The 25,940-nt window shown below is 55.6% G+C and overlaps 10 protein-coding genes across 10 annotated transcripts; 3 read left to right on the forward strand and 7 right to left on the reverse strand.

The window, feature by feature from the left end:
- Nucleotides 1–109: 109 nt before the first annotated feature.
- SPSK_07486 (NADH kinase) lies at nucleotides 110–1,579 on the forward strand (the record flags this gene model as incomplete). Its single annotated transcript, XM_016734148.1, has 1 exon — nucleotides 110–1,579. One exon carries the CDS (start codon nucleotides 110–112, stop codon nucleotides 1,577–1,579), a length of 1,470 nt encoding a protein of 489 aa, XP_016590353.1.
- Nucleotides 1,580–2,039: 460 nt separating this feature from the next.
- SPSK_07687 (uncharacterized protein) lies at nucleotides 2,040–3,152 on the reverse strand (the record flags this gene model as incomplete). Its single annotated transcript, XM_016734344.1, has 1 exon — nucleotides 2,040–3,152. The coding sequence occupies one exon, from the start codon at nucleotides 3,150–3,152 to the stop codon at nucleotides 2,040–2,042; it is 1,113 nt and encodes a 370-aa protein (XP_016590354.1).
- Nucleotides 3,153–5,836: 2,684 nt separating this feature from the next.
- SPSK_07342 (elongator complex protein 3) lies at nucleotides 5,837–7,576 on the reverse strand (the record flags this gene model as incomplete). Its single annotated transcript, XM_016734006.1, has 1 exon — nucleotides 5,837–7,576. The coding sequence occupies one exon, from the start codon at nucleotides 7,574–7,576 to the stop codon at nucleotides 5,837–5,839; it is 1,740 nt and encodes a 579-aa protein (XP_016590355.1).
- Nucleotides 7,577–8,740: 1,164 nt separating this feature from the next.
- On the forward strand, nucleotides 8,741–10,146 carry SPSK_07522 (succinyl-CoA synthetase alpha subunit; the record flags this gene model as incomplete). The annotated part of the gene is made up of 5 exons (XM_016734183.1): nucleotides 8,741–8,901; nucleotides 9,055–9,083; nucleotides 9,160–9,286; nucleotides 9,373–9,503; nucleotides 9,557–10,146. 5 exons carry the CDS (start codon nucleotides 8,741–8,743, stop codon nucleotides 10,144–10,146), a joined length of 1,038 nt encoding a protein of 345 aa, XP_016590356.1.
- A 901-nt stretch (nucleotides 10,147–11,047) lies between these two features.
- Nucleotides 11,048–11,922, reverse strand: SPSK_07849 (ubiquitin-conjugating enzyme (huntingtin interacting protein 2); the record flags this gene model as incomplete). The annotated part of the gene is made up of 3 exons (XM_016734503.1): nucleotides 11,048–11,219; nucleotides 11,303–11,574; nucleotides 11,662–11,922. The coding sequence occupies 3 exons, from the start codon at nucleotides 11,920–11,922 to the stop codon at nucleotides 11,048–11,050; spliced, it is 705 nt and encodes a 234-aa protein (XP_016590357.1).
- A 1,213-nt stretch (nucleotides 11,923–13,135) lies between these two features.
- On the forward strand, nucleotides 13,136–14,635 carry SPSK_07468 (26S proteasome regulatory subunit T2; the record flags this gene model as incomplete). The annotated part of the gene is made up of 2 exons (XM_016734130.1): nucleotides 13,136–13,183; nucleotides 13,304–14,635. 2 exons carry the CDS (start codon nucleotides 13,136–13,138, stop codon nucleotides 14,633–14,635), a joined length of 1,380 nt encoding a protein of 459 aa, XP_016590358.1.
- Nucleotides 14,636–15,079: 444 nt separating this feature from the next.
- On the reverse strand, nucleotides 15,080–16,318 carry SPSK_07609 (uncharacterized protein; the record flags this gene model as incomplete). The annotated part of the gene is made up of 1 exon (XM_016734268.1): nucleotides 15,080–16,318. One exon carries the CDS (start codon nucleotides 16,316–16,318, stop codon nucleotides 15,080–15,082), a length of 1,239 nt encoding a protein of 412 aa, XP_016590359.1.
- A 1,032-nt stretch (nucleotides 16,319–17,350) lies between these two features.
- SPSK_07336 (uncharacterized protein) lies at nucleotides 17,351–19,096 on the reverse strand (the record flags this gene model as incomplete). The annotated part of the gene is made up of 1 exon (XM_016734000.1): nucleotides 17,351–19,096. One exon carries the CDS (start codon nucleotides 19,094–19,096, stop codon nucleotides 17,351–17,353), a length of 1,746 nt encoding a protein of 581 aa, XP_016590360.1.
- Nucleotides 19,097–20,484: 1,388 nt separating this feature from the next.
- SPSK_07247 (uncharacterized protein) lies at nucleotides 20,485–22,411 on the reverse strand (the record flags this gene model as incomplete). Its single annotated transcript, XM_016733911.1, has 2 exons — nucleotides 20,485–22,162; nucleotides 22,341–22,411. 2 exons carry the CDS (start codon nucleotides 22,409–22,411, stop codon nucleotides 20,485–20,487), a joined length of 1,749 nt encoding a protein of 582 aa, XP_016590361.1.
- Nucleotides 22,412–23,041: 630 nt separating this feature from the next.
- SPSK_07401 (uncharacterized protein) lies at nucleotides 23,042–24,667 on the reverse strand (the record flags this gene model as incomplete). The annotated part of the gene is made up of 1 exon (XM_016734064.1): nucleotides 23,042–24,667. The coding sequence occupies one exon, from the start codon at nucleotides 24,665–24,667 to the stop codon at nucleotides 23,042–23,044; it is 1,626 nt and encodes a 541-aa protein (XP_016590362.1).
- Between the last annotated feature and the right edge of the window lie 1,273 nt (nucleotides 24,668–25,940).

Genomic DNA, 25,940 nt, shown 5'->3' on the forward strand with positions numbered 1-25,940 from the left:
ACAAACGAGGACAGACAACCTCGACGTCAGACGACTGAACGTATCGTTTAGGGAGTACGAAAACACCGGCAGTTACCACTGTTGTAGTTGAACCACTCGCATCCCTACCATGGCGGCACGACCTGTTTTTCGGGCCATGGTCGGGAGCCTGAAGCAGCCAAGGCTATTCTCGACAACTCTGCCTCGGCGCGAGCTGCTCGATATAACACACCTGCCCGATCGGACGATTCCGCGCTACGAAGAAACGCCGGCATCGTCGTTGCTGTCGCTACAGTGGCCGCAGCCGCCGCGCAACGTCCTGATTATGCCCAAGCTGCATGCGCCGCATGTGACACGATCGGCTATTGAGTTTGCCCGGCATCTGGCCAAGAACTACCCAGATCTGCGGCTCGTGTTCGAAAGCCGCATTGCCAGCGACATCCACGAGTCGCTGCCGTTCCCCATCTACACCGTCGTCGGCAACGGCGACCCAACATCCATTTTCCCGCGCAAAATCGACGTCATTACGACGCTCGGCGGCGATGGCACCATCCTGAGGGCAGCCAACCTCTTTTCGCTGCAGCCGAGCGTGCCACCAATACTGTCCTTTAGCATGGGCTCGCTGGGGTTCCTGGGCGAATGGAAGTTTGACGAGTACAAGAGCGCGTGGCGCGAGGTGTACATGAGTGGCAGCGGCGTGGCCGTCGACGACCTGGTCGGCCCGCATACACAAGCTGCAAGCCAAGGAAGCCAAGGCAGCGCGGGCGGCCTGACAAAGTCAGCATCCGCAGCTGACACTGCAGCTCTGACACGCTCCGCCGGCGAGCCTGAGACCGACAAGCCGGTGTCGTGGGGCAATGCGCGTGGCCAGAGCATGGGCGTGAAGCGGGTGTCTCGGATGCTGCTTCGGCACCGCCTCAAGGTGGGCGTGTACGACCAGAATGGTGTCAACATCAACGGTCAACTGGTCCCTACGTCCGTAACCGATCCCAGCCACGGACCTGGCCAGGCCCAGAGCAGCACACCCGGCCCGTCACGCTCATCCCAGACTCCGCCGCCGGCCTTCCACGCCATCAACGAGCTGCTCATCCACCGTGGACCACACCCACACCTGGCCATCATTGACATTTTCCTGAACAACCACTTTTTGACCGAGGCCGTGGCCGACGGCATCCTCGTGAGCACGCCGACGGGCTCCACCGCGTACTCGCTCAGCGCCGGCGGGTCCATTATCCACCCGCTGGTGGGCTCGCTGCTGATCACGCCCATCTGCCCGCGTAGTCTCAGCTTCCGACCGCTGGTGCTGCCTCTCAACACCAAGGTGGTGCTGCGGCTCAGCGAGCGCAACCGGGGCCGCGAGCTCGAGGTGAGCATCGATGGCAAGCGCAAGACGGGCGTTGGGATCGGCATGGAGGTGCGAGTCGAGGGCGAGAATGTCGGCCCCGCGGCGGACGGCAGCTGGCGCGGCGGCGTTCCGTGCGTGATCAGGGCACCCAAGAAGGGCGATTCCAACGGTGTGCTCGAGGACGACGACGGTTGGGTCGGCGGCCTCAACGGCCTGCTCAAGTTCAACTACCCTTTTGGAGAGGTAGCGCCGTAGGGGTATGTGATCACGATCGACGACCACTTTTTGCTTTACGTTGTGAGACGCAGCACGTTCAAGATCCGGAGTTTGGATACTGAGTATGGGGCAGCCTCACCTGTTTCTCTGGTTTTGATTCTGCATTTTGAATTTGCATCGCATGGCGTTTGTCTTTGTTGATTCCCGTTCATTTGACTTCATTCTCTTCGCATCACCACTCTTGAGTTGTTTTGTTGCAATATGTTTGAACAAGTTTAATTAGTTGAACTAAGGTAAAGCATATATATTGGTATCTCCCCAAACTGTCAGGACATGAAACGTAGCATTACTTCTTCCTTCTCTCTGCCATTATGTGGTATTCTTTAGAACTAGCATGAACCGACTACCTGTCGCACAATTTGAAAATGCACAAAATTCGTGGTCGCATTGGCCATGTACCGGCGGTATGGACACGTCACTTGCCACAGCCTCTGGCCATTTACAGGACAACCATCAGGATGCCGGCGGCCGCACCGACCGTCAGCCACAGACCAAGGAGGCCGTCGCCAGCATGGGTAAGGGAGACTGCCGAATTCACGGAACCGGCCCCGTTCGGCAGCGTGGGTGTGGTCGTGGTCGTGGTGGCTCTGTGGCGGGTGGTTGTCTGTTCGGCAGAGGAGGTCGGCGCCGGCGAGGAGGACGAGTCCCCGCCGGGGCTACCGCCGCCAAACGAGGCGGGCTCTTCGGTGGTGGTCGAGCCGGCCAGGGACTCAAGCGAGGTGGCGGCGGCGGGCGTGTAGGGCGTGAAGGTGGACGAGATTTCGGAGAAGGACGATCTGGCGTCAGCCGAGTCCGTGGCCGACACGCTCAGGATGGTGCGGGTGGTGGTGCGGCTGGAGGTGACGACGGAGCGCGTCACGTCGATCTCGTACCAGTAGTAGTAATAGTAGTAGTAGGTGATGGTGAAGTAGTAGGCCTCGTAGTTGTAGTCAGTGGTTGTGCTGGGCGGCGGCGTTGTGTAGGTGCGCGTGGTGGTTTGCGAGCGCGTGACGGTGACGCCGCCAGTCACATAGGCGGTACACGACGAGTCGGTACAGCAGACATCGTATGAGAGATCGGCGTATTTGTAGCAGTGGTTGCCGGCGTCGCAGTACGACTCGTCACCGCAGCAGACGGCGCCGGGAGGGTAGCAGTGGTTCTGGCCGCAGCAGCCATGTCCGTTTTGGCACGGCGCGTTAGGGCAGCAGGTATCCGCCGGATCAATGCAGTAGCCGTAGGCGCAGCAGTCGTCGTAGGTCGGGCAGCAGCGGCCAAAGTTGGAGCAGTAGCCGTAGCCTGCGGAACAGTACTGCCGCTTGTTCAGCAGGATGTCAATGACGGAGCGCGAGGTGACGACGCCGTCGGACGAGTTGGTGCCAGTCTTGGCATCGAATTTGCCGCCAACTACGGGCAGGACCACATAGTGTTTGTCACCGTTGTCGTACTCCAGCACACCGGGCCGAAGCAGAGCCTCGCGGTTGACCAGCGCGATCTTATTGTCGAGAGCCACGTCGGCAGTCGCCCCGGACACAGAGGCGGCGGCCACGAGCAAGGAGGACGACCAGGCACGCATAGTGAAGCTGTGGTGGAGACTGGTTGTGACTTGTGCCTTGTGAGGAGGGGAAATGGTGATCAAAGAAGTAAACTCTGCGAGCTCTTTTTGAAAATCCAATTCAAAAAAAGGGTGGTATGCAAAAAAGGTTAACCCCGACGTCGTGTAAGTCGCAAGCTGCAGAGAAAAGAAACGGTCGCAAGGCATCGACGGCACAAACAAAAGTGATGAGGGTAAACGAGCTTTAATACGGTAGATACGGGTGGCCAGTTCAGATCTCAAGGCATACAGCTCCGTCAACCGGCGCCTGCCATTCGTGGAGGATGCCAAGGTTGGGTCCAGAAGTTGTTCGTCTGTAATGGGGTAGGCGTTCTTTTCCTTGGTCTGTTGTGACCGGCGTGTGTGGCAGTTTCGTGTTATGTTTCTTTAGTCTTTCGTTTCATCCATTATAATTTGGTTTTCTCGCAGACTTCACTCCGCTCGACAGCCCTGTCTAGTTCGAATGCCAAGAGCGGCGCCCCTCAACGCTACTTATCATACTTGTCTCTTCATGGCACACCGTTCCGTGGACGGACTGGTGTTGTGAGAGTTTTGTTGCATGCTGACGGCAGGCATCAGGATAGCAGAAGCATCTCCGCAGTAGACGTCGTATTACTTGCACCCCCATATCTACCGAGTTGTCCTCATGAGGCAGACCGAAGAAACATGGTGTGCCACGATGTATGCCATACCGTCACAATGGGGATGGTCCTCTTGTGCAGTTTTGTGGAAACGAGTGCAGCTTCGAAGCCAAGACAGCCGCCGAAAGCACCCCTGCTTCAATGGACTGAGTTTGGAGAAGCTCAGCCGTCCATCCAACAACGACCCGTTGAACAGAGCTGGTCGTTCTTGGCTTCGCAGCCTAGTCCGTTTTGGTCTTTCGTGTTTTCGTATCGGAACATGTTTAACAGAGGAGGCCCCAAGCAAAAAGGAAGTACCATTGCGAGCGAGAAATTTGAGTCTGCATGCGCTAGGTTGACTGGGGAAATAGTGGCGGGAGCTGGAGGCTGAGGCTCTGGGAACGAAGGGTGGAAGTCGAGCGTAAGGCAAGGATCGTCACATTTTCTGTGTCTGACTGGCTTTTGTTTTCTTTCTGTTCGTTTTTGTCTTTGTTTTCAAAAGGTGCCTTTGGCGTCGTCTCTTTGTTTGGCTCCAAAGCCCCAATCTTTCTTCGACGTCGTGTGGCTGATAGTTGGTTTTAAAGCTTCTCGACCGTACATCAACGGCGACGCCGTCATCTCGCACAGAGAGTCTGCTCGGGATGGGTAGACAACCAGACAGAAGGCACCGTGACTTGCGTGCCTGAAGGACTTTGTGAGGTCCTTGAGGCAATTCCCAACTGCGCTGACGGCGACCTTTTGCTTTACCTTTCTCCACCGCAACAAGGTTTTAAGGTTATGATTTGTGACGCCACCAGGTCAGACGAAAATGGAGTATTCATTGCCTGGAAGAAAACTGGGGGCGGGCGGGTGTCCTTGCAACGAAACCATGGAGCGCAGAACAACTGCACACCATACCTTACCTGGTGACAACCAATGCGACGCCAACACGCAGTCTTGTTGAGACCCGAGGGGTAACAGAAGAACACGCATCCAAAAATTGAAAGGGACCATATATGCCGGGATGTCCGGCGTGAATGGGATGTCGATATGACTGAACAAGACGGCAGAGTTCTGACTGCAAATTCAAATAAAGTCGCACGACAGAGACGTTAAAGAGACAAATGAGACGAGAAAGAAGAAGCACAACGCGGCTGAGGCGGTCTGTTCGGTCGGCCAACGACGTATTTTTCCATATTCCAATGTCGACGTGCGCAACGTAATGTGACCCTGGCAGGGGCGGAGAGTCAAAAAGAACGACACCGCCAATCTTGGCTCGTTTACTGATTTTGATCTTGGCTGTCAGCTGCTCAGCCTCTCAATGTTTCCTTTCCTAGTTTCTAGTTTTCTGGGCTGCTTGCTGTTTCCTTTCTTTCGCACCGAGGCACCCCCTTATGTCGTCGTCGTCTACTGGCTGGCCCTTTTTTATCTTCTTCTCATTCAACTATGGACCCTTTTTTTCTTTTTTTCCTGTGACTGGTTCACTCCCGCTACTTCTGACACCCCTGCCATTTCGCTGCTTGCTCGTCACCAAACTTCAATGACGCCAAGACGGCCACTCTTTCTCCCCTCCCCTGTCCTTGTCGCATTCGGTGGCTGCCTAAGTCTCATGTTATGTGCTCTCAGAAGTGCATCGTCAAACATCTCTCAGTTGGATAGCACAACGTTTTTTTGCGTAGGCATGGTCATTTCCACCATCCGCGAATCGTGTGCCAATGCTAGACGACGTGGATGGCCTGCTTCGCCCGCCTCCAGCAGTCTTCGCGCGGCTCATGCTGCATCTCCAGGTCAACCAGCCGACATTACGTCAGCGTTGTCCGGAGTTGTGTAGAGCACAAAATAGTGCGGCTCTGCTCTACGCACGCCGAAGTGCTGTTCGACAGCTGCCGGCCTCTTAGCATGTCCTCGCACCCACAGACGCGGTACACTCGATCAGAAGTTGGGTGGCTGGTAATACGCCAAGAACTGTCTAACTTGCTGGGATTGGCTTGGGTCAAGTCAAAAGGCTCAAAGGACGGAAGGTCTTGTGTTTGTTTCGCCAAGCTTGGTCCTGTGCCGATCTATCCCTCAAGATCCCTCGACCGGACCCGGGCGTCCGTCAAGCCACTTGCTCATGTAAGGTCCGTCCAGCCAGTAGCCAAGCTTCGCGTAGTAGCTTCGTACACCGACGCCTGAGATTACACTGATCTTGTCGCTGCCATGCTCGTCGCGCGCTATGCGCTCCGCCTCCTCCATCAACAGCGTGCCGAAGCCCTGGTGTTGGAACTTTTTGGGATCGCGCGCGTGCACCGGCACTGCCGTCCCGTATACGTGCAGCTCACGCACAAGGCTCGTCGGCTGCTCAACCAGCTCCTCGCGGAACGTATACTTGGCCGAGCACTTCCGCAGCCGCAACAGGCCCACCAGAATGTCCTGCTTTGGGTCCTCGTACGCCAAAAATGTCTCCCAGCCGCCGTTGGCCGTATAGTCGCGGCGCACCAGCTCGACTTGGTTCGGCCGCACCTTGTGTTTTACCTCGTTGATGCCCACCTCGCGCGTGCGCACTTCGCGGCATGTCGTGCCAAAGTCCTTCATGCGCGCCAGCGCAAGCTCGCGCAGGTTGCCGTTCTCCACGCCCGACGTTACCAGAGGCATCGGGATATCGCGCTGCACGCGGTAGATGCGTGTCCATGGCGGCACCAGCGCTAGGATGCGCGCCACCAGGTCGATCAGGCCGTTGGGCGTGTAATTTTGATACCGTCCTGTCCGCCACAACTCATAGAGACCCGTGCCGCGGATGACCAGCGTCGGGTAGATCTTGAGGCCATCGGTCCGGAATGCCGGGTTCTCAAAGTACTCGCGGAACTGGTCCAGGTCACGCTCCATGCCCACGTTGGGCAGGTCTGGCATCATGTGACTGACCACCTTGTAGCCGGCGTCCTTGGCCAGGCAAAACGTCTCGGCCACGGCCGCCACCGTATGGCCGCGGTTGGTGTCGCGCGCCACGTCCTCGTAGAGCGACTGCACGCCGATTTCGAGTCGCGTGCATCCGTAGCGCAGCATGCTCGACAGGTGCGGCTGCAGGCAGTAGTCAGGCCGCGTCTCAATGGTGATGCCCACACATTTGGTGTTGCTCATCTCGCCCGCCACCACCGCCTCGTCCACGTTGGTCGTCTGATAGCCGCTGAGCGCATTGTGCAGCTGCGCGATAAACGTCTCCCGGTACGACTCGGCCAACGACATGAACGTGCCGCCCATGATAATGTACTCGACCTTGTCCACCGAGTGGCCCAGCGCTTTCAGCTGGTCGACACGCCCGCGAGCCTGCTCAAACGGATCGTACCGTGCGCGGATCGCCCGCATCGACGTCGGCTCGTAGCCCGTGTACGACTGGGTGCTGTACTCAAAGTCCGAGTCCGGTCCGCCGGGGCAGTACACGCAAATGTTGCCCGTGTATGCAATATGTGGGCAGCGGTGCGGTTTGCACATGACGGCCACGACAGCGATTCCGGACGATGTGCGGATCGGCTTGGCCACGAGCTTGGGCAGAATGTATTTCTTGTAGTGTTCGGGGACGGCTGCGATGATGGCCGTGAGCGGCGGCACGCCGTTGACGCGGTGCTTGCGCGCATACTTGGAGCGTAGGCTATTGAGGTTGATGTCGCGAGGCGCGCGCCGAGGGTTGCGCGATGACTCTTCAAAGTCTTCGATCAGGGCGTGTGCAATGTCCGCGCAGCATCGTAAGAACCGCTCGTTCTCTGGTGGCAGGTTGTCTTTGCCGCGGCGGGACGTTGATGCCGCCGTCTCGGTGACGGTCGTGGTCGACATGGGGTCCAGTCGAGTCACGCTCAATATCGATGGATGCCCTTGAACACGCCTTTCTCTGGACCCTCCTCACAACTACCACACACAATTGTCGAGATCAATGACTGGCCTTCCTACGTTGCGTATGCCCTCGGCTTTGCGCCGTCTCTCCCGTAACGTTCTCGTAGGTTTATCCGACGTCTATCGATTGTCGTCTTTGCGTAATGTCCGCAAGTATGCTTCCGCTCTGTTTGCCGATTCCCTGCTTTCTGCACAACGAAAGGCATTCTGCTGTTTGCCTATGACATTTGTCGTCGAAACTTTTCTGTCAACTTCTTATCGTTATCAGATTGTGACCAATCACAGCCTATTAAAAACCCACCCAGGCGGAAGCAAGTCCCCTGCGCGCGAGTTAAGATACGCCAGATTCGCTCCCACCCCCGCCGCCGAGGCCCTGTGGCTTTTCCCTGTGGCGGTGCGTTACCACACAAGCCGTGTAATTCCGCAGACCTTTACCGACATTTGGTGAGTAGTTAGTGCCGAGTTTCCCATCGTTTCCGCAGCCCAGCGGTGTTTACAGGCTCAATTTAATATGCGAAGGCATGCGCCAGGGTTTTTCAGGCCTTTCCAGCGGAAATACCACCTACGAAAACAGACCGCTTCAATAGCGACCGGAATTTGGCAGAGCGTCAGAAAAATGAAAACTAAAAATACAAATGCAAACGGGCCAAAAAAAAGAGCAAGAGATGTCACAGTAGCCAATTGCGTCTGTGCCTGTGCCCCCAACAGCTTGAAACGTGTGCGGTCGGCCACCGTCAAATGGGTTTCGTCGGGTTGTCAATGGCACTTGTAGCGAGGGACCGTGTGCTAGTGTTCGGTGTCCTTTTGCACATGTTTTGACTTGGGAAGTATTAGCGGGCTTGTAGCTGTCTGGCAGGTTTTGCTCTAATTTTTATGCCGCCCTGCTTCCTTCCCCTCATTCGGACAACACTTTGCTTGGACTCTGCAGAGACTTGCTCCTACTCCAAATTCCCCTTTCCGATACCTTCACATCCTCCTTTCCGGCCCGACCGACTTTCTCTCCTTTTGCACTTTGCTGCACCACCGACGACGCGACCTCGACGACGGACCGCTCAAGACTCCCTCCCCTCCCCTTCGTCCCCGTAATTCCCGCAAATCTCTTCCACTATGCAGGCTTTCGCACGGTGCGCCCGGCCGGCCCTGCTGCGCCAGGTCGCTCGCCGCGCCTACAGCACCGAGTCCAGCCCCTATGCCGCCACGATCGGCAACCTGCGCATCAACTCGGACACGAAGGTTCTCTTTCAGGGCTTCACCGGCAAGCAGGGAACGTGAGTACACAAAGTGGGAAGCTTTGAAGGGCGGTTGCGGCGGTAGCCTCTGCGCCAATGCCGACGGCGACGGTGACGGCGATGATAGTGGTGATAGAGGCAACGGCAAGCACCCAGGATGCCAACGCTGACGAAGCTCCTCCCCGTACACAGTTTCCACGCCCAGCAGGCCATTGACTACGGTAAGTACGCCCTCTGCTCCGACCCGACCGACGTACATTACCCACACATACTAAAACAAGCTCTCTTTCCTTACAGGCACCCAAGTTGTTGGTGGCACGAACCCCAAGAAGGCCGGCTCGACACATCTCGGCCTGCCAGTCTTCGCCAACGCCAGTGACGCTGTCAAGGAGACTGGCGCTACTGCCACGGCGATCTTCGTTCCGTAAGACACCCCGACATACTCAACCCAAACACACCATTGTGGCAGGCCAGAAAACTTTGTCGTACAGCTCTAACATGTTATCACAGCCCTCCTCTGGCTGCTAGCGGCATCGAGGAGGCCTTGAACGCCGAGATTCCCCTCATTGTGTGCATCACGGAGGGTATTCCCCAGCATGGTAAGCGAGCTTCTACTTGGCCAGTTTGCGCCGTTTACGTTGGTACGCGTTTAGGCCCCAATTGTAACAGTACTAACCTCAACACTTCCAAACAGACATGCTCCGCATCACCAACATGCTCAAGACCCAGTCCAAGTCCCGTCTCGTCGGCCCCAACTGCCCCGGCATCATCGCCCCCGGCCAGTGCAAAATCGGCATCATGCCTGGATTCATCCACAAGCGCGGCCGCATTGGCATCGTCAGCCGTTCCGGCACCCTGACCTACGAGGCCGTCAACCAGACCACCTTGGCTGGCCTGGGCCAGTCCCTCGTCGTCGGTATCGGTGGTGACCCCTTCAGCGGCACCAACTTCATCGACTGCCTGAAGGTCTTCCTCGCCGACGAGGAGACTGACGGCATCATCATGATCGGCGAGATCGGTGGCTCTGCTGAGGAGGACGCTGCCGAGTTCTTGCGCGCCAACAACACCGTCAACGGTGGCAAGCCTGTCGTGTCCTTCATTGCCGGTATCTCGGCACCGCCAGGCCGTCGTATGGGCCACGCCGGCGCCATTGTGTCCGGCGGCAAGGGCGGTGCTGACTCCAAGATCAAGGCTCTCGAGGCCGCTGGTGTCGTTGTCGAGCGCTCCCCGGCTGGTCTGGGCAAGGCTCTGCGCGACGAGTTTGTCCGCCGCGATCTGCTGTAAAGTGGAGGAGGACGAGGCAGTAAATAAGAAGGGGCTGATATACGAAAATTGATTGCAAAATAGGAGAACAGAAAGACGAAGTCGTTAAGAAGGTGACACGACATAGCTTGACACGGCGGTTTGGACCTTTTTCGTTTCTGTTTTGGTTTTCATACGAGTTTTCACCACCACACGTCCACGGCATCCGATAGAATACAGAAAGCAAAATCATATGAAAAATTACTGCTTGGGGGGTAGCACACAGCCCATAAGGGCCCATATACTGAGCAACAATGTGCAACCTGGAGCTCTATTTATATTGCCATTTAATTGACTTCAAGATGAAATGGTCCCATATCGTATTTGTCGGCCACATACTTCGCAGATAGGCGACCGGCATATTGTACAACAACCAACAGCACCAGCTTCGACTTATTAGCGTCTTGATATTTGGATATTTGGTCTTCAGCCAGGTCCAAATTTGTAGCAAGCTACCAATCTGGTTAACATGCATTAAATCTGGGAGGACAAAATTAGATAATAACGAAATACCGAATTTCTGAAGAAAGCCAATGTCGTAACAAAAGGCTAGCCAAATGCATTGCTTCTGTTATAGACGACTGTAGAACAAAAATAAAAGTTACTCGCGCACTATAAATATACTCAGACCAAAAATGCTATGCAAAACCCCCATACAGCCCACAAAATAACAAAAACAGCAGATGTAGCAACGTTCCACCGAGTTTCTAAAGTGTGCAGTTGCGCCGTAAAAACATGCGAGGTATGCTAAAATAAAACCAGTCAACTCCGGCATCCTTTAATGATCGCAAGGGGTGGACAACGCAAAGACAAGAAAATGGCGTTTGGGTGCCGCCGAAGTAGGTTACAGGAAGTCAGGAATCAGCATAATTCTTGGCGGTCTCTATTCGTTGAACAAGCAGGACGTGACATCGCCAATAAGGCCAGGCTCCATCTCGTAATCTCTGCCGTCACGACGATCGACTCCGAGTTGCGTAAAGGCTGCGACAACAGATGCCACAGAGAAGCCCATATCGGCAAAGCGGTCCACGAGATTCTTGTTGTAACCTGCATAGCTAAAGGTAAAAAAGAAGAAGAATGTTAATAGGAGCCTTTGGCTAATACATCACTGTTTATAATAGAAGAGTGGTGTGCATACCTTCTGGGGTCCACCGCCGGCGAGGGGGTCTGAAAAGGGCCCAAGGTCCCTGGCTGCGGCAGAGTTCGCGTGGCGCCGGCGTAGCGCACGGCCCAGTCGTGCGCGACAAGTTTGAACTGCTCCGGATTTCCTAGGAGCATGCTGGCGACCTCGGCATCCTGGGGATCAGACGCATTCGGGGTTTCAAGCAGCATACGTAACGAGAGCAGGGCCGTCTTGATCGTGTTCACAGGTGACCAGTTTCTACTTAGGACATCCAAGCAGATATATCCCTGGTAGTAGGTAGAGGAAGTCAAGAAAATTAGCCACAAAAGAACCCAAGTTTCAGTGTGCACATGGCTTTGTTCGCTGCAACATACAGTTTGGCTGCTGATATTGGGGTGCCAGACCCGAGTTTCAAATCTGATCTCGGGTGCTTTGAAAGGATACTGTTCCGGGACCGTGATGTTGACGACAAATGTACCAGTGGCGTATGGTGTGTCTGGTGGCCCAGGGAACGAACCCTTGAGACGGTCCAGACGGACGCCATCGACGGAGTGTGCGAAAACGCCCGAGTTGTCCTTGTCCTTTTCAATGTCCAGCAGCTCACGGGCAATGCGGTGATCTCGACTCGACGGCATATTGGTCGGTCTAGCTGGGGCGACTCTCGAGGAAGACAAGGACTGGGGGAGGTCGGATTGGGTATGGATCTGAGCTCTAGAGGCCGAGAAACCTGTTGATATAAGCTGCCGTTTGGCCCAATTAAGACGTTTTGCAGCGGTGACGTCGTCCGAGATTTAGGAATGAGGTTGTATCGAAACAAAGCAGAGAGAAACCAAAAAAAAGAGTTGATTCCGCCGTTGATCCCCGAAGCGATTTTTTGCGTTGTCACGTGTGCCCAGTAACCACGCAGACGGGTTTCAAACCTGGAAAAAGAAGTATAGGAAGCTGAGAATGGCAAATATTATGAAAGCTATAATAAACGGATCCTGGCGAAGAAAAGATGGCCGTCGAAGAGGGAATGTCGTGGTAATGGGGTAATGGATGGCGGTTGGAAGGCGCCCAGAAGTGAAGCAAAAATGCGGACCTCTTCGGAGGGGAGACCCAGTTGGCAAGGCGAGGGACCTCAGTCTGGGAGGAGTGATATAACGAGATGCAATAGTTTGGCGGCGGTCGGAATCCGTCGAAAGGCAAGCGTTTTAATCTCGATGAGAGAGGCGGTGGACGGGGAGGTCCTCCGGGTGACAGATGGAAGCCAGCAACAAGAATTGCCTGGGGAAAGTGCATCACACTCAAAATATGCTTCCCTAAACCAGAGTCCTCGAAGACCAAGATTTGCCCCGCTAGAGGGTTTCCAGAAGGACCTCCTGATGTAGCCTAGTAAGGCTTGAGCTCTATGATTTGTCGTTGCAGTTGGCGAGTTTGGTTTGGTACCAGCGATAAGTGTTTCACGTGACTTGATTAGATAACCTGCACTTGGGGCGGCGAAGGCAGGCGTGCTGTCGCGTTTCCCCTGGCGCCTGGTGCACAGCAATGCGCTTGTCGTTTTGCCTCCACAGCTGGCTAGACCTTAGCTTTCCCTCTCTTTCTCTCTGCTTCCCCATCCACTGCGTGTTTGTTGTTCACGCTGGAGTCAAGAACCAGTGTCCCAGCACATCGCAGCCACAACGACCATCGCTACCATCGCATTTAAGATCTCGCACGACTGGTATCGAGTTTTAGGACTACAGAGAGTTCCAACCATGGTACGCCTCTCTTTTTCTACGCCTTCTCTGCCATCGGGCGACAATGACATGTGTTGCGAGCAAATCAAATCGCTAACCGTGGTGACAATAGGGACAAAATCAATCTGGGATGGGCGGCGGAGCGCCTGGGGATGGCCAGGACGACAAGAGCAAAAAGGTAAGTGTTCAATTGACGACGCAGGCGCCGGCGACTGACGACGACGATGAGCGGCACCGTGGACAAGGAGAACATATTCGACGACAGGGCGCTGACACACTTCCTCTCGCTGCTTTATAGAAGGATAAGCCCAAGTACGAACCCCCGCCGCGACCAACGACTCGCGTCGGGCGTAAGAAGAGAAAGGCTGCGGGCGGCGGTGCTGCGGCCAAGCTCCCGGCGGTCTTCCCTACGAGCCGATGCAAACTACGACTCCTCCGCATGCAGCGCATCCACGACCATCTGTTGCTCGAAGAGGAATATGTGGAGAACCAGGAGCGGCTGCGTAAGACCAAGGCAGCCAAGGATAGCAACGCGCCGGCTGCCAACCTCGACGCGGCTGATGGTGCGGGCGGTGACCGCCTGGCGGACGAGCGCAGCCGCGTGGACGACATGCGCGGCAGCCCCATGGGTGTTGGCACCCTAGAGGAAATGATTGACGATGACCATGCCATCGTTTCTAGCACAACGGGCCCCGAGTACTACGTCAGCATCATGAGTTTTGTCGACAAGGATCTGCTGGAGCCCGGCGCGAGTGTGCTTCTGCACCACAAGAGCGTTAGCATTGTGGGTGTCCTTGCGGATGACACAGACCCGTCCGTCAGTGTGATGAAGCTGGACAAAGCACCCACAGAATCGTACGCGGACATTGGTGGCCTTGAACAGCAGATCCAGGAGGTGCGCGAATCGGTGGAACTGCCGCTGCTGCACCCTGAGCTGTACGAGGAGATGGGCATCAAGCCGCCCAAGGGTGTCATCCTGTACGGCGCACCTGGCACGGGAAAGACGCTGCTGGCCAAGGCCGTCGCCAACCAAACTTCGGCAACATTCCTGCGCATTGTCGGCAGTGAACTGATCCAAAAGTACCTTGGTGACGGCCCTCGTCTGGTCCGGCAACTCTTCCAAGTCGCGGCCGAGAACGCTCCGGCCATTGTTTTTATCGACGAGATCGATGCCATCGGCACGAAGCGGTATGATTCGACATCGGGTGGTGAGCGCGAGGTGCAGCGGACGATGCTGGAGCTGCTGAACCAGCTGGACGGATTCGACGACCGTGGCGACGTCAAGGTGATCATGGCGACGAACAAGATTGAAACGCTCGACCCTGCGCTGATCCGCCCCGGCCGTATCGACCGCAAGATTTTGTTTGAGAACCCCGATCAGAACACAAAGCGCAAGATCTTCACGCTGCACACGTCCAAGATGTCCCTTAACGAGGACGTTGATCTGGACGAGTTTATCTCACAGAAGGACGACCTGTCTGGTGCAGACATCAAGGCGATCTGCTCCGAGGCGGGTTTGATGGCGCTGCGGGAGCGGAGAATGCGCGTGCAGATGGCAGACTTCCGGGCGGCACGTGAACGTGTCTTGCGTACGAAGCAGGAGGGCGAGCCTGAAGGCCTGTACTTATAGACGATCCGTCCAATCTGTGTACCACTATCTTTTCCAACCCAAAGACCGCATTCCCGACACCTCGAATTCACAACACTCTTATCCGTACACCGTTCCTCTAACCTTTCCAATCCCCGTTTCATGCATTTCATTTCTTGTCCCATTGCGTTGCTTTGGCTAGACATGGATGGCTAGAGGTAGATGGATGGAGCTGATAGAAATTCGTTATATCAACTTGGAGCTATTTATCTACGTGCAGTCTTATGAATGTGAATGTGGATTTTTTTCGCGAGAGTATTAAAATGCCAGAAATCCTGAAACAAAGCGCTGTCTAAATGCCAGAAAATACCCTAAAAATGATGTGCCCCATAAACAGATATCCTTTGAATTCTAACAAACGCCAAAAAAAAAGAAAGAAAAAAAAAGATAAGAAGAACGAAAGAAAGAAACAGATCTTTACTCTTTCTAAGCCCACTGGCCTTTCTCCTTGCCATAGGGCACCTCAACCTCGTGCTCCCCATCGGCCAGGCCCAGGTCACCCGGGGTCGGACCCGCGCTCACCTCGCGCAAGACGGCATTGTCCACATCGGTGCGCCCTTCCGCGACCTTGAGCGCCTCCATGAGCTTACGCGTGGCCACAGGCCAGGCGGGGATCGCCGGGTTGTAGTTGGCACCGGTACCGGGCGCGGGAACCTGGCCACGCAGGATCTGATCGGCCGCAATGCCGCGACGGCCGTAGAACTCGCCGTTGGCGTCCGGTCGCACAACAATCACGGTTCCGTCGGCCTGCACACCCGCGTAAAAGCCGCGGCTCTTCATGTAGCTCCAGATGGGTGCCGTGCTCGCAGACTTGGCGATCAGGGCAGCCTCGACAGAGCCACCAGCGCCCACTGGGCCGGCCACGAGACCGACCTCGGCACCGAGCGAGACACGCGCCTTTGTAAAGGCCGCCACAGCGGCAGGCGTGCGCAGGACACAGACGCAGTCGTAAATGTCAAGGCCGACGAGCAGACCGGCACCCAGGGTGTGCACGAGGAAGCCCGAGGGCGGGGACCAGCCACCGTCGGGCAGACGGGCCACAACGATACCCGAGCCGCCGGCGCCGGAGATGTGGACACCCGTGCGGAACGTGGTGAAGATGGCCAAACCAGCGGCATCACGGATAGCCTGGGGCGGAATCTTGACCAGCGATTTGCGAGAACCGCTCTTGGGACCAGGGGCTGCCGTGTCTTGTGCCGGTGCCGCCTGAGCCGGTGCGTCCGTGTAAAAGCCGTCCTTGCAAAACGAGTTGAGAATGCGGGCGGCCTTGTCGCTCTCGAGGTCAAGGGAGGAGGGCCAAAAGGCCTCGGAGCCCAGGCGGTTGGTTAGGCGGTTGACGGGAGCGCCAACCTTGATGCTGAGCTGATAGAGGCGCTCGCGCATGCTGGGCTTACCAGACGAGGGTACAAATGAATCAGCAGCCGGCGGCAATGTCGAGCCCTGCGGTTTGCCTTGAGACAGAGGCCGGGTCGGCGGCGGTGCAAACTGAGGTTGGCCCAGGTTCTGGGGGTTCTGGGGATCCTGTGTCGGGAACTGCTGCGGAAAGGTCTGTTGTTGAGGGTAATCCTGCGGGTTGTATGGCTTCGGGGTGTACTGGTCCTGGGGACGGGGAGGCAGTGGAGGCTGGTCGCCCCCAGACCTCTGTCCGATAGGTTGTGACGACATGGTGGCGTTGGTACGTGCAAGAGTGAAAGATAAAAGAGAGGATGGGTGGTAATGGAGTAAATATATGAAATGAGAGAAGGCGACAAAATGTGCAAAGTTTTATTTTTTTCGATGTGGCAGGGAATGGAAGGAGCAGGTGAAGACGAGATCCGATCAAGATATTATCCAGAAATTAGCGATTCCAGAGACGACGCCGGACGATGATTTATATAACTCTCGCGACGCCAAACAAGTAACCAATATTCAAGTTCCAACCTCGTCCAATAACCCCAATCAACTAGCCCACATGTACGTTGACGACGACGACGACGACGCACGCGTGGCGAAGCTCTGGCGATCGGTGCTATTCAAGGGCGCCGGAGCGGAACGACGGAGCTAATGGAATGTTGGTTCGTTTTCCTGTCGATGTGTGGAGATGAAGTTTGGCAGATACTTAAATTTACAGGATCAATTCCCTGTTCTTGGGAACTTGCCGATGGTGTGCTCTTTTGAAGTCTTTTAGCGCATTTGGGTTATCATTTTTAGGAGGCAGTCCCCTGTAGGCATATCCACGAGTGGGCGCAGTCGGCTGTGCTTGAAGCCTGACCAACGAGAGCCAGCAGAATACGACTGCCTGGACTTTGGAGTGCTATTTGCGTCTAATATTATCTTGCGCGACAAGAGCAAAGCGATCACACAGCCCAGTTCAACTCGGCATCGGGCTGTACGGATTAGGTGTCACTATTTCCAGTTCAAGACTGCCTCATTTTGCGAGGCAACACAGAGAGTGACAAAGTCTTTCGATTTCACGGCTCGAGTGAGATTGGCCAATGACGTTGAGAGGTTCCGCGGCCAAAGTTGCCGAACGCAGATGTCATCATGAAGTGCTTTTTGACGCTGACGGACAAACGACATTGGACAAATTTTCCGTCCCTAAAGACGAGAGGAGACCAAACACCAAAAATCATATTCTTTGCAGATTCAAAGTAACTCGATTCAAAGAAAACATGCATCAACATCATAAACACATAAAACAACGGTGACCTCCCTGCCTTAAAGGCGTGAAGCCTTTGGCGGCTTCGTGCCCAAGATCTCGTCAGCCATCGCCCGTCCGGCCGCGCGTCCCGAGAAGATGCAGCCGCCCAAGAACGTGCCCTCGAGCGCAGCATAGCCGTGCACACCGCCGCCGCCAAAGCCCGCTGCTTCGCCGGCCGCATACAGTCCCGGGAACGTGCTGCCATCCGCGCGCTGCACGCGCGAGCTCAGGTCCGTCTCGATGCCGCCCAGCGTCTTGCGGGTCAGTAGATGCATGCGCACAGCAATCAACGGCCCGTACTTGGGGTCCTGGATACGATGCGGCGCCGCCACGCGGCTGATCTTGTCGTACCAAAATTGGCGAGCGTTGTGGATCAGCATCGCCTGCGCGTCCTTGCTGTATGGATTGCCCATCTGCGCGTCGCGCGCCTCGACCGTCTCTTGAATCGCTGCGAGGTCGAGCTTGGGTCCGTCCACTTTCGCTGCCATCTCGTTCATGCCTTTGACGAGCTCGGGCAGCGTTTCGCGCACGATGAAGTCGACGCCGTGCTCGCAAAAGTTCTGCACGGCAACCGTGCCCTTTTTCGTGAGCACACGCTGCAGCAGGGCCTGCCAGTAGCTCTTGTTTGTGATGTCCGGGTTTTGCTCCGAACCGGAGAGTGCAAACTCGCGCGCGACAATGGCCCTGTCCAGGATGAACCAGCTGTAGTCATAGCCCGTGGCGCAAATGTGCTTGAGCGTCGCCAGCGTGTCGGACCCAGGGAACAAGAACGCAGGCAGCCGCTTGCCCGTGGCGTCCAGCCACAACGACGATGGCGCCGGCAGCACTCGAATGCCGTGGTTCGGCCAGATGGGGTCCCAGTTCTCCAGGCCCTCGGTGTAGTGCCACATGCGGTCCCGGTTGACCATGTGGGCGCCCGCCGACTCCGCAATGCCCATCATACGCCCGTCGACGTGCGCCGGCACACCCACCACAAACGACTTGGGCACGTTGGGGCCCAGCCGATCCACCGGCCACGCCTTCTTGATGGCCTCGACATTGCCACCAATGCCGCCCGACGCCACCAGCACGCACGCACCGCGCAGCTCAAAAGCGCCGACAACGTCGCGCGATGTCGGCCGGCCACGGGGGACGGTGTCATCGTCCTTGAGCACGCTGCCGGCAATGCCCACTATGCGGCCCTGGGGGTCGTCGTTTTCTGTGAGCAAGCGGTCGACCCTGCGCCGATGCAAAAACGTCACGAGCCCCCGCTTCTCGGCCGCCAGCACCGGCTCCTTGAAGACGCGCACGACCTCGGGACCCGTGCCCCAGGTCAGGTGGAAACGCGGCACCGAGTTGCCGTGGCCGTCGGCGGCGCCGTCACCGCGCTCGGCCCAGCCAACCTGGATAAAGGACAGGCCCAGATTGGTGACGTACTGCTCAAACTCGTCCGTGGCGAAGTTGACAAAGGCCTCGGCCCACTGGCGCGGCCAGCGGTCCTCCGTATCGAGCCGGTCGAACTTGGCGGTCCCGAGCCAGTCGCGCAACGCCAGGGCGCGCGAGTCCTTGATGCCGCGCGACCGCTGGGCCTTGGAGTCGACGCAGAAGAGGCCGCCCAGCGAGAAGAAGGCTTGGCCACCGAGGTTGGCCCGGGTCTCCTGGTCGACAATGACAACGTTGACGCCGCGCAGCGTCAGCTCGTAGGCGGCGACGAGACCGGCGAGGCCATGGCCGATGATGATCGCCTGCGGCGTGGCAGGTGTGTCGGCAGATGTGTCGGACATGACGAGAGGGAGCTTCGTGGTGGGCCGTTTGTGAGATGTTTCTTTCCAGGTTTGCCGTAGAGCTCGTATCAACTTGTGCCTTGCTTCGACTGGCGATTGTCGAGGTCGTTCTTTCTGCCCATCACCTCGTATATTCGGAGCTTAATAAAATCCGGGGAAGAAGCCATTTTCTCACGAAATGGGTGGGATCAGGGCGGTGCCACTAACGGCGCCCGTCGCTTCGGATTCTGCGGGGAAAGCTCCCAAGACCAGACCCGACTTCAGTTCCATCCTGCTCCTCCGCCGTATTAGAAGGCACAGCGGTACGCCAGTAAAATGGCCCGTCCCACATAGTAGAAAGCCGCGGTCCGCATGTGAAGGCGAGGCCAATACCGCCCATAAACGCGCCAAAAAAGTTGCCAAAACATACGCCGTAATTACTTACCACAGTCCATTACCACACACTCAACACGGAAGGTTACGTTCGCAACGGGGACGAACCAGGATAGTAATTATCAGAGTGAAACGGACACTGAGAGATTTTGATCCCTCCTGGCCCGGTTTGCTCGTATCATATCGTCACAGCCTAGCGGGCCGTCGAAATCATCGGCGGCGTCAACCGCAGTTTTTGTTCTCAGGTATGAACTTGCGGTATCGCATCGCCTCTGCCGTTCCTTCTTGATACCTGTATACAACTGTACAAGTCTTGCAAAAGGTAGAATGAGTCCTGATTGGGAGTCAAGTGAGAGTGCAATTCGCAATGCGATCTACACATTTCAGAGCCGCATGCCGTCAGAAAATCAGGGTCGTATTCATCCGCAGTACTGTAAGGCACATAAGCAAAACGGCAGTGACAAGTGCTGATGGGGACGGGCACTAAACCGTATTCCCGTTCGCGATCAATTTTGCATCTTTTGACGCTAGTTTCATGGCGATTTGCAAAAGAAAGACATACAGACGGTCACGATGTATAAAATGTTTACGCAGAAATAAAAAAGAAGGCAGGCTTAGTTTGATACTTGGGCATGTAAAGCTGCCTTGGCTATGTTCGCCGCCCCAGAGCCAGAGCCACGTATATGACACACATAAAGCGAGGCGCATTTACGAGCGATATATACAAGATGGTACATCAAAAACAGAACGGAAACGGTCAAAATGTAGAAAAAGAGAGCCTCATAGATTGGGAAAAGATAATTCGAATACTAGAAACAACGAGTGGCAGAGAATAAAGGAGATAAAAAAAATAGAACAAAAGGGTATAACAGGGTTGGAGTGATAAATAAAGTGCACGCCTAGTCCACGCTCGCTTGCCATTGCGCCAAAATGCTAGTAAAATAGGGGGCGAACTATGGAGAGATGCAAAAGAAAATCGGTGACTTGGATGTTCCACGGGCACGCAGGACGGGTCATCACACCTTGCCGCAGTCATTGTCCGTGTCGGTACCGACTCGTCGCCGCTTGCTCCGGGCGGCAGGCGTGCTCTGCTGTCCGTGGCTCCCACGTTTGTGCGACGCTGCCCCAATTGGCCCGGACACATCATCCCCGTTTGGCACTTCGCCGGGCGATGCACTCGTATAGGGCGTCTCAATGGGTTGCGTAGCCGGGGTGGCTGCTGTGGGCGGGGCCGTAGCTCCCGTAACAGCCGAAAGGTCGAGAGATGCATCGGCCACGTCGTTTGATGTAGTGTGGTGCGGCACAGGTTGTGCAGTGAGGGCTGTCCTCTCGGCGTCCAGCACAGCGTCATAAGGTGCACGCATGGCCGTTGTTGCCTGTGACTGCTCGCGGACGTCTTGCGGTTGATGCTGCTGCTGCTGCTGTTGCTGCTGCTGCGTCTCATGCGGAGGATCTGGATGCACGTTGGAAAACTGCGCTGGAGTAATTTCAACAATGGACGAGTCTGACAGCACTGCTGCCGGCTGCTGGTAATAGGTGACCGGAAGGTCATGCTGACTATCAAACGCCGGACCGCCCAGACCGCCGTAAGGAAGGTGTGGCACACCACCAGTGGTGGACCAGTACGCCTGGCCCCGGGGCGACGATTTGGGCAGAGCAGGAGGCGGTGGTAGCGTCTGCACCCAACGCTCGATGTTGCCGCGCTTGTCACGCCACAACAGCTTGCTCTGCTCGATGCGAGCTTGCTCCGCGCGTGCCTCCGCGCGTGCCTCCTCACGTGCCTGCCGCTGCTCGTCGGAGAGGACTTGGGCTGCGGCTTGCTCCTGCTGCTGCTTTCGGCCACTTGGAAAGTCGTAGCCGCAGCCGTACCCGCGACCCTCGGCCGCACTGGCCTCCGCCTCGGCACGCGCTGCGTCTTCGGCAGCAATCTGTGACGCAGGTGCTAACCGCCGACGCTTCCTGTGCGCCTGGCTCAGTGGCCGGCATTTGGCCTCGAGGTAGCGCAGCTTGGCCTGCCAGTACGCCGGGTCACTCAAGTCCGGTCCCTCCTGTTCCTGTTCTTCCGTCTCGTTGTTGTCGTCGTCGTTGTTATCGTCGCTATTGCGGTAATGGTGCCTTTGATCGGCCTCCACCTCAGCCCCCTCGGCCCCCTCGGCCCCCTCGGCACCTTGTTTTAACCGCGCTGTCGTCCATTTGCGGTATCTGGGTGCTAACCTGACGTCACCGGGCCCTGCAATGTAGAGCTCCTCATCTGCCAGGACCGCCACGCCCTCGTCACCGAGCCCCACTAGCGTCAGCATGGCGTTGTAGACCCAGGACCGTAGGCGAGCCACGCGGGCGGCAGGTGCTTCGCGCGCAATCACTGCGTCGACGGCGGGGTCCTCGTTGGCTACAGCATCGTTGTCGCCATCGTCGCGCGAGGATATGGACACGGGCTCCATGGGCTGGATCAGGGAAGGCTGGAACCGGCGCAGGTTGTCCTCCGTCAACATCCAGCGCTTCCGCGAGGACGCCATCGGAATGCCAGCGTGGGACGTATCGTGGAGTCGTGGTGAAGTAGCGATTGTTTGTGACGATCGTCCCAGCGAGAGGACGGTATGTCGGATGTCGATCTCGAGGGTCGGTCGGAGGCACGACGTCGTCGGTGCAGTGCAGAAGTCGGGGTGATATGTGCACTTGATGTCGAACGTGCTTCTGTTTTCTGCTTATGTAGACGTCGTGTATAGCTGCAGCAAGCAAATGGTGAGGACAGGAGTCGGTGCCCTGTCTGAGTAGAATACGAGAAACGAGGAGAGTGAGAGGGGCGTGAGTAAAAGTAAAGAAAACTGCGAAGCAGCGAGGAGGGTGACCTTGAGGTGGCAAGTTTTGTCACCGAACGGCCCAGTTCATGTTTTCACGGAAAGGTAGGAGACGAGGACGGGCAGCGCTCGCTTTGGCTGGCATTTTGGGCCACTGCTCCTGGCAGGATCTTGTTGAGGATTCGGTCGGTGTTCGCCCACCCGCTGCACGCCGCAACGGTCTTTGCGCCCAAGGGCGGCTGGAGGCTGTGTGTGACTGAGGTCGTGTGTGGCCTACAACTGCACTGGCGCTAGGAGGCGTCAGGCTGAGAGTGAGCCAATGGGGCAAAACAACACACTAAAACCCAGAGCGTGACGCCATTGGCCAGAGCTCCCGGCCAACAAGGGAGCCCGGGATCCGCCGCATCCGTATTAGTAAATCGAATAATTCACGTGACGAGTCACGGACGCAGTTGTTTATGTTTGTTTTTGCGAGGTTGCGTGTCAGGTTATTGTAATATTTGTGAAAATATATCATTTCGTCAGTACTCGACGTCGTACATGAAGATGTAAAATGAAAATAAGTAAAACGAGCCTTGTAACTTTTCATATCTGGAATTTGTATCTGTGATGGTTTTTAAACAATTTGTATTAAAAAATAAAATAAAATAAAAAGCAAAAGTAAACGTAAAAAAAAAAATCCCAAAACTTACCGCGTATATAATATTCTGCTACTTACTTTACAACTAGGAGCCAGCCTAAGTCAGAAAGCAAAATGGCATAGAACCTACCACTGCTACGCGAGGTAGCCAAAGAAAAAGCGCGGGTCGTTGGGGCCCATTGCTGGTGCCCGGCGGGAAGGCTGGGCCCGACGACTGCGACCTGGTTGAACATTGGCAATGTGCTGGCCGCGAGCTGCCTGGGAATCTCTGGCCTGCCGAGGTGGTTCAGCGCGACGGCGGCGGGGTTTTGCAATTGGTCGGGTCGTAGGAAAGGAGCCAGGTATGACTGCGTGTGGTGCGGGTTGCCGTTGTGGTTGTTGCGGCTGTTGCGGTTGCTGCGGTTGATCGGGTGGGTTTGGCTCTCTAAAGACAAAAGCACTAAAGATGGCCGAGAAGTCAAGGTTGAAGGCTCTCTGCACCATCTGGCCGAGCGGATTGTTTGTCCAGAACATGTCGCGGTAGCCGACTACAGGCGCCGCAGCTACTGGTTGTTGGACGCCCAGCTGGACGTTTGGAACGACGACGACAAGAGCATCGTCTGCATGTACCGCATTAGCGTCGACTTGGACTTGAACGTCCACGCCGCCTGCCGCAGCTGGCTGCCTGTCGCCTGCATTGCCTTGTGCGTCGACGTCAATCACATCAAACATGACCACATCCGAATCAGCGCTTCCGGAATTCGACGAGGTGTCTGTGTTGGTGCTCGAGGAGATGGCATTCACAGAATCGTCGTCACGCGCAGCATCCGCAACATAGTTGAGAATCTCGCCCCGCTTCATGCGGTGCTCACAAGTCAGGCACAGGTCCATCATCTCGTAGTTGTCCTTCCAGTAGACGCGGTGCCGTGTGCACGCCGCTGTCTTGCAACAAAAGGCGCATTTCCACCGGCGGATATGGCCCGCGTTGGTGACGACGATGCGGCCGGATCGAAGCGTCATGTGGGATGGGGGGAGTCTTGGTCCTGGAGCTTGGGCATGTGATCGTGCCGGTGCCTGCAGCGGCATTTGGCGGCGCGCGGATGGCACGTAAATGTTGGCAAAGGGCTGCGCCTTGAGGTGCGCGATTCGCTTGATGCGCTCCTCCTCGTCCCTCTCCCTCTGTGCATCCTCCTCCTCGAGCTTACGCTTCCTGGCCAGGTCTCTCCAGTAAATGTACGAATTCTGCCGGCGCTCGTACGCCTCCCATAAATGTGTAAAGGCGGTTTGCGTCGCACCGTCCTCGGTGTGGAGCTTTTTTTGCAGTCGGTCGGTGTCGAGGACGGGCGGGTTGCTCCAGTCCAGACCGGAGGGACCAGTGGGCATATGCTGAAGCTCATCGCGGTCTCTCTTCTGCGGAATGATGCGGGCGGCGTCATGATTCAAGTAGTTGGGTGGGTTGAGCACGACTCTGTCCGCGATGATGTTGGGTGCCTGTGCCTCACTAGACTGCGGCGTGCGCTTCTCTTCCAACTCATTCTCCTCGATGATGTCGAGATTCGTGGGAACCTCACGTTTGCGGTACGTTTGAGCAACGCCGCGCCTGCGCTTCGACGCGAAATAAAAGGACCATCGCGCAATGTCGGCGCGCGTCTTGTCCATCTTCGTGGCGCATATTAGCTTCCAGCACAGAGCGGCGCCCGGAAATCGGGGCACAGCCTTCAGCTCTCCAATCTTGCCTTTGTCAATGTTGGCGACGAGAAACGGCGACCTACCTTGGGCCATTATGTCGGTCGTATGATGTATTGTTGTAGCGTAGTAAGGATTATGTTTCTACTGAAAAGTGACTCTTCTTACCCTTGATTCGGTGCGTGGATAGAGTCTTTTGTTTCCTTTTTTTTTTTTTTCTAGATTTCTGTTTACTGTTGCTTCACTCACGTTGTTTAAATAAACTTGGGGAATAGGGGCCTTCTCGTGCATATATGTTAATATGCAGCTTCTTTGTTGTTTAGTTGTCCTCATCACCAGGCGTAAATTTAGAATGCTGGATTGAAATCAAAGAACAAGTGAACAATGAGGACTACAACCGAGAGAAGGATAAAAGAGAAAAGGGAGAAAAGGAGTGGCACAATGAACCTTTGTTCTGTGAACAAAGCCCGCCATATCGCAGCCCTTTTGAAATCGTTGTTTATACAGGAAAATGAGACGTTCAATGGCATCTCTTGTTCTAAGAAATGGAGACAGTCCTATGTCGCGCGAATTTCATTTACAGTTTCTACACTTGAAAACGGCTTGTATCATTTTTACCCAGACGCAAGCTTGTCTGTTGGCCTTGATGCCCTTAGTTTGGTTTGTTGTGCAGTCCCCTTTTTGGCTGACAACTTAAGACTAATAAATGCCAGACTTAATATATCACTCTGTGAATTCTTCAACAACAAAATAGTCATGCTTAACGGAAAACAGGATTATTGTTAGTGATTGAGGTACTGTTTGAAGCCAAACTGGTACACAGACGGTCGGCAATTTATATCGCAGTTCGGTACGTTGTGTTTGTTACACTGAAGTATGTGACTATGCATTACTTCAATTAACGATTTGTTTTTTTTTTTTAAAAAAAAAATTATAATGGGTGAATTTGCTCGGTTCTAATATCTCCATGATTGCGTGTGTCGGCGGCTGACAATCTTCAAACATCACCACATTTCTTCAACTGTTCGAAGAATACGATCAATGATAGCGTGTGCCATTCTATAACGCGCATCACTTCCAAAGTGAAGTCGAAAAGTGGCCATGAAAGCAGAGTTGCTATCCCGAACTCTCCAGAACCGCCAAATCCACAAGAAAAAAGATAGACCTGCATCCCGATGCAAACAACAAGCCGCCGGCTAACCTTCGCGCTTCATCAACGACCTCTCACGCCCGGCGGCTGTCCTACCTTGCAAACCAGCTCAAGGTGCTCATGGGCTGGGGAAGGTCGGTGTCGTGCTATTTGCGGCAGATCCTGTTGACACCGGATGCCGCGTTGGACAGTACCCCGAGGACGGAAGAGGATGTTGAC

The sequence above is a fragment of the Sporothrix schenckii genome, assembly GCF_000961545.1.
Source record: "Sporothrix schenckii 1099-18 chromosome Unknown Cont41, whole genome shotgun sequence".
In the NCBI taxonomy this organism is placed as follows: Eukaryota; Fungi; Ascomycota; class Sordariomycetes; order Ophiostomatales; family Ophiostomataceae; genus Sporothrix; species Sporothrix schenckii.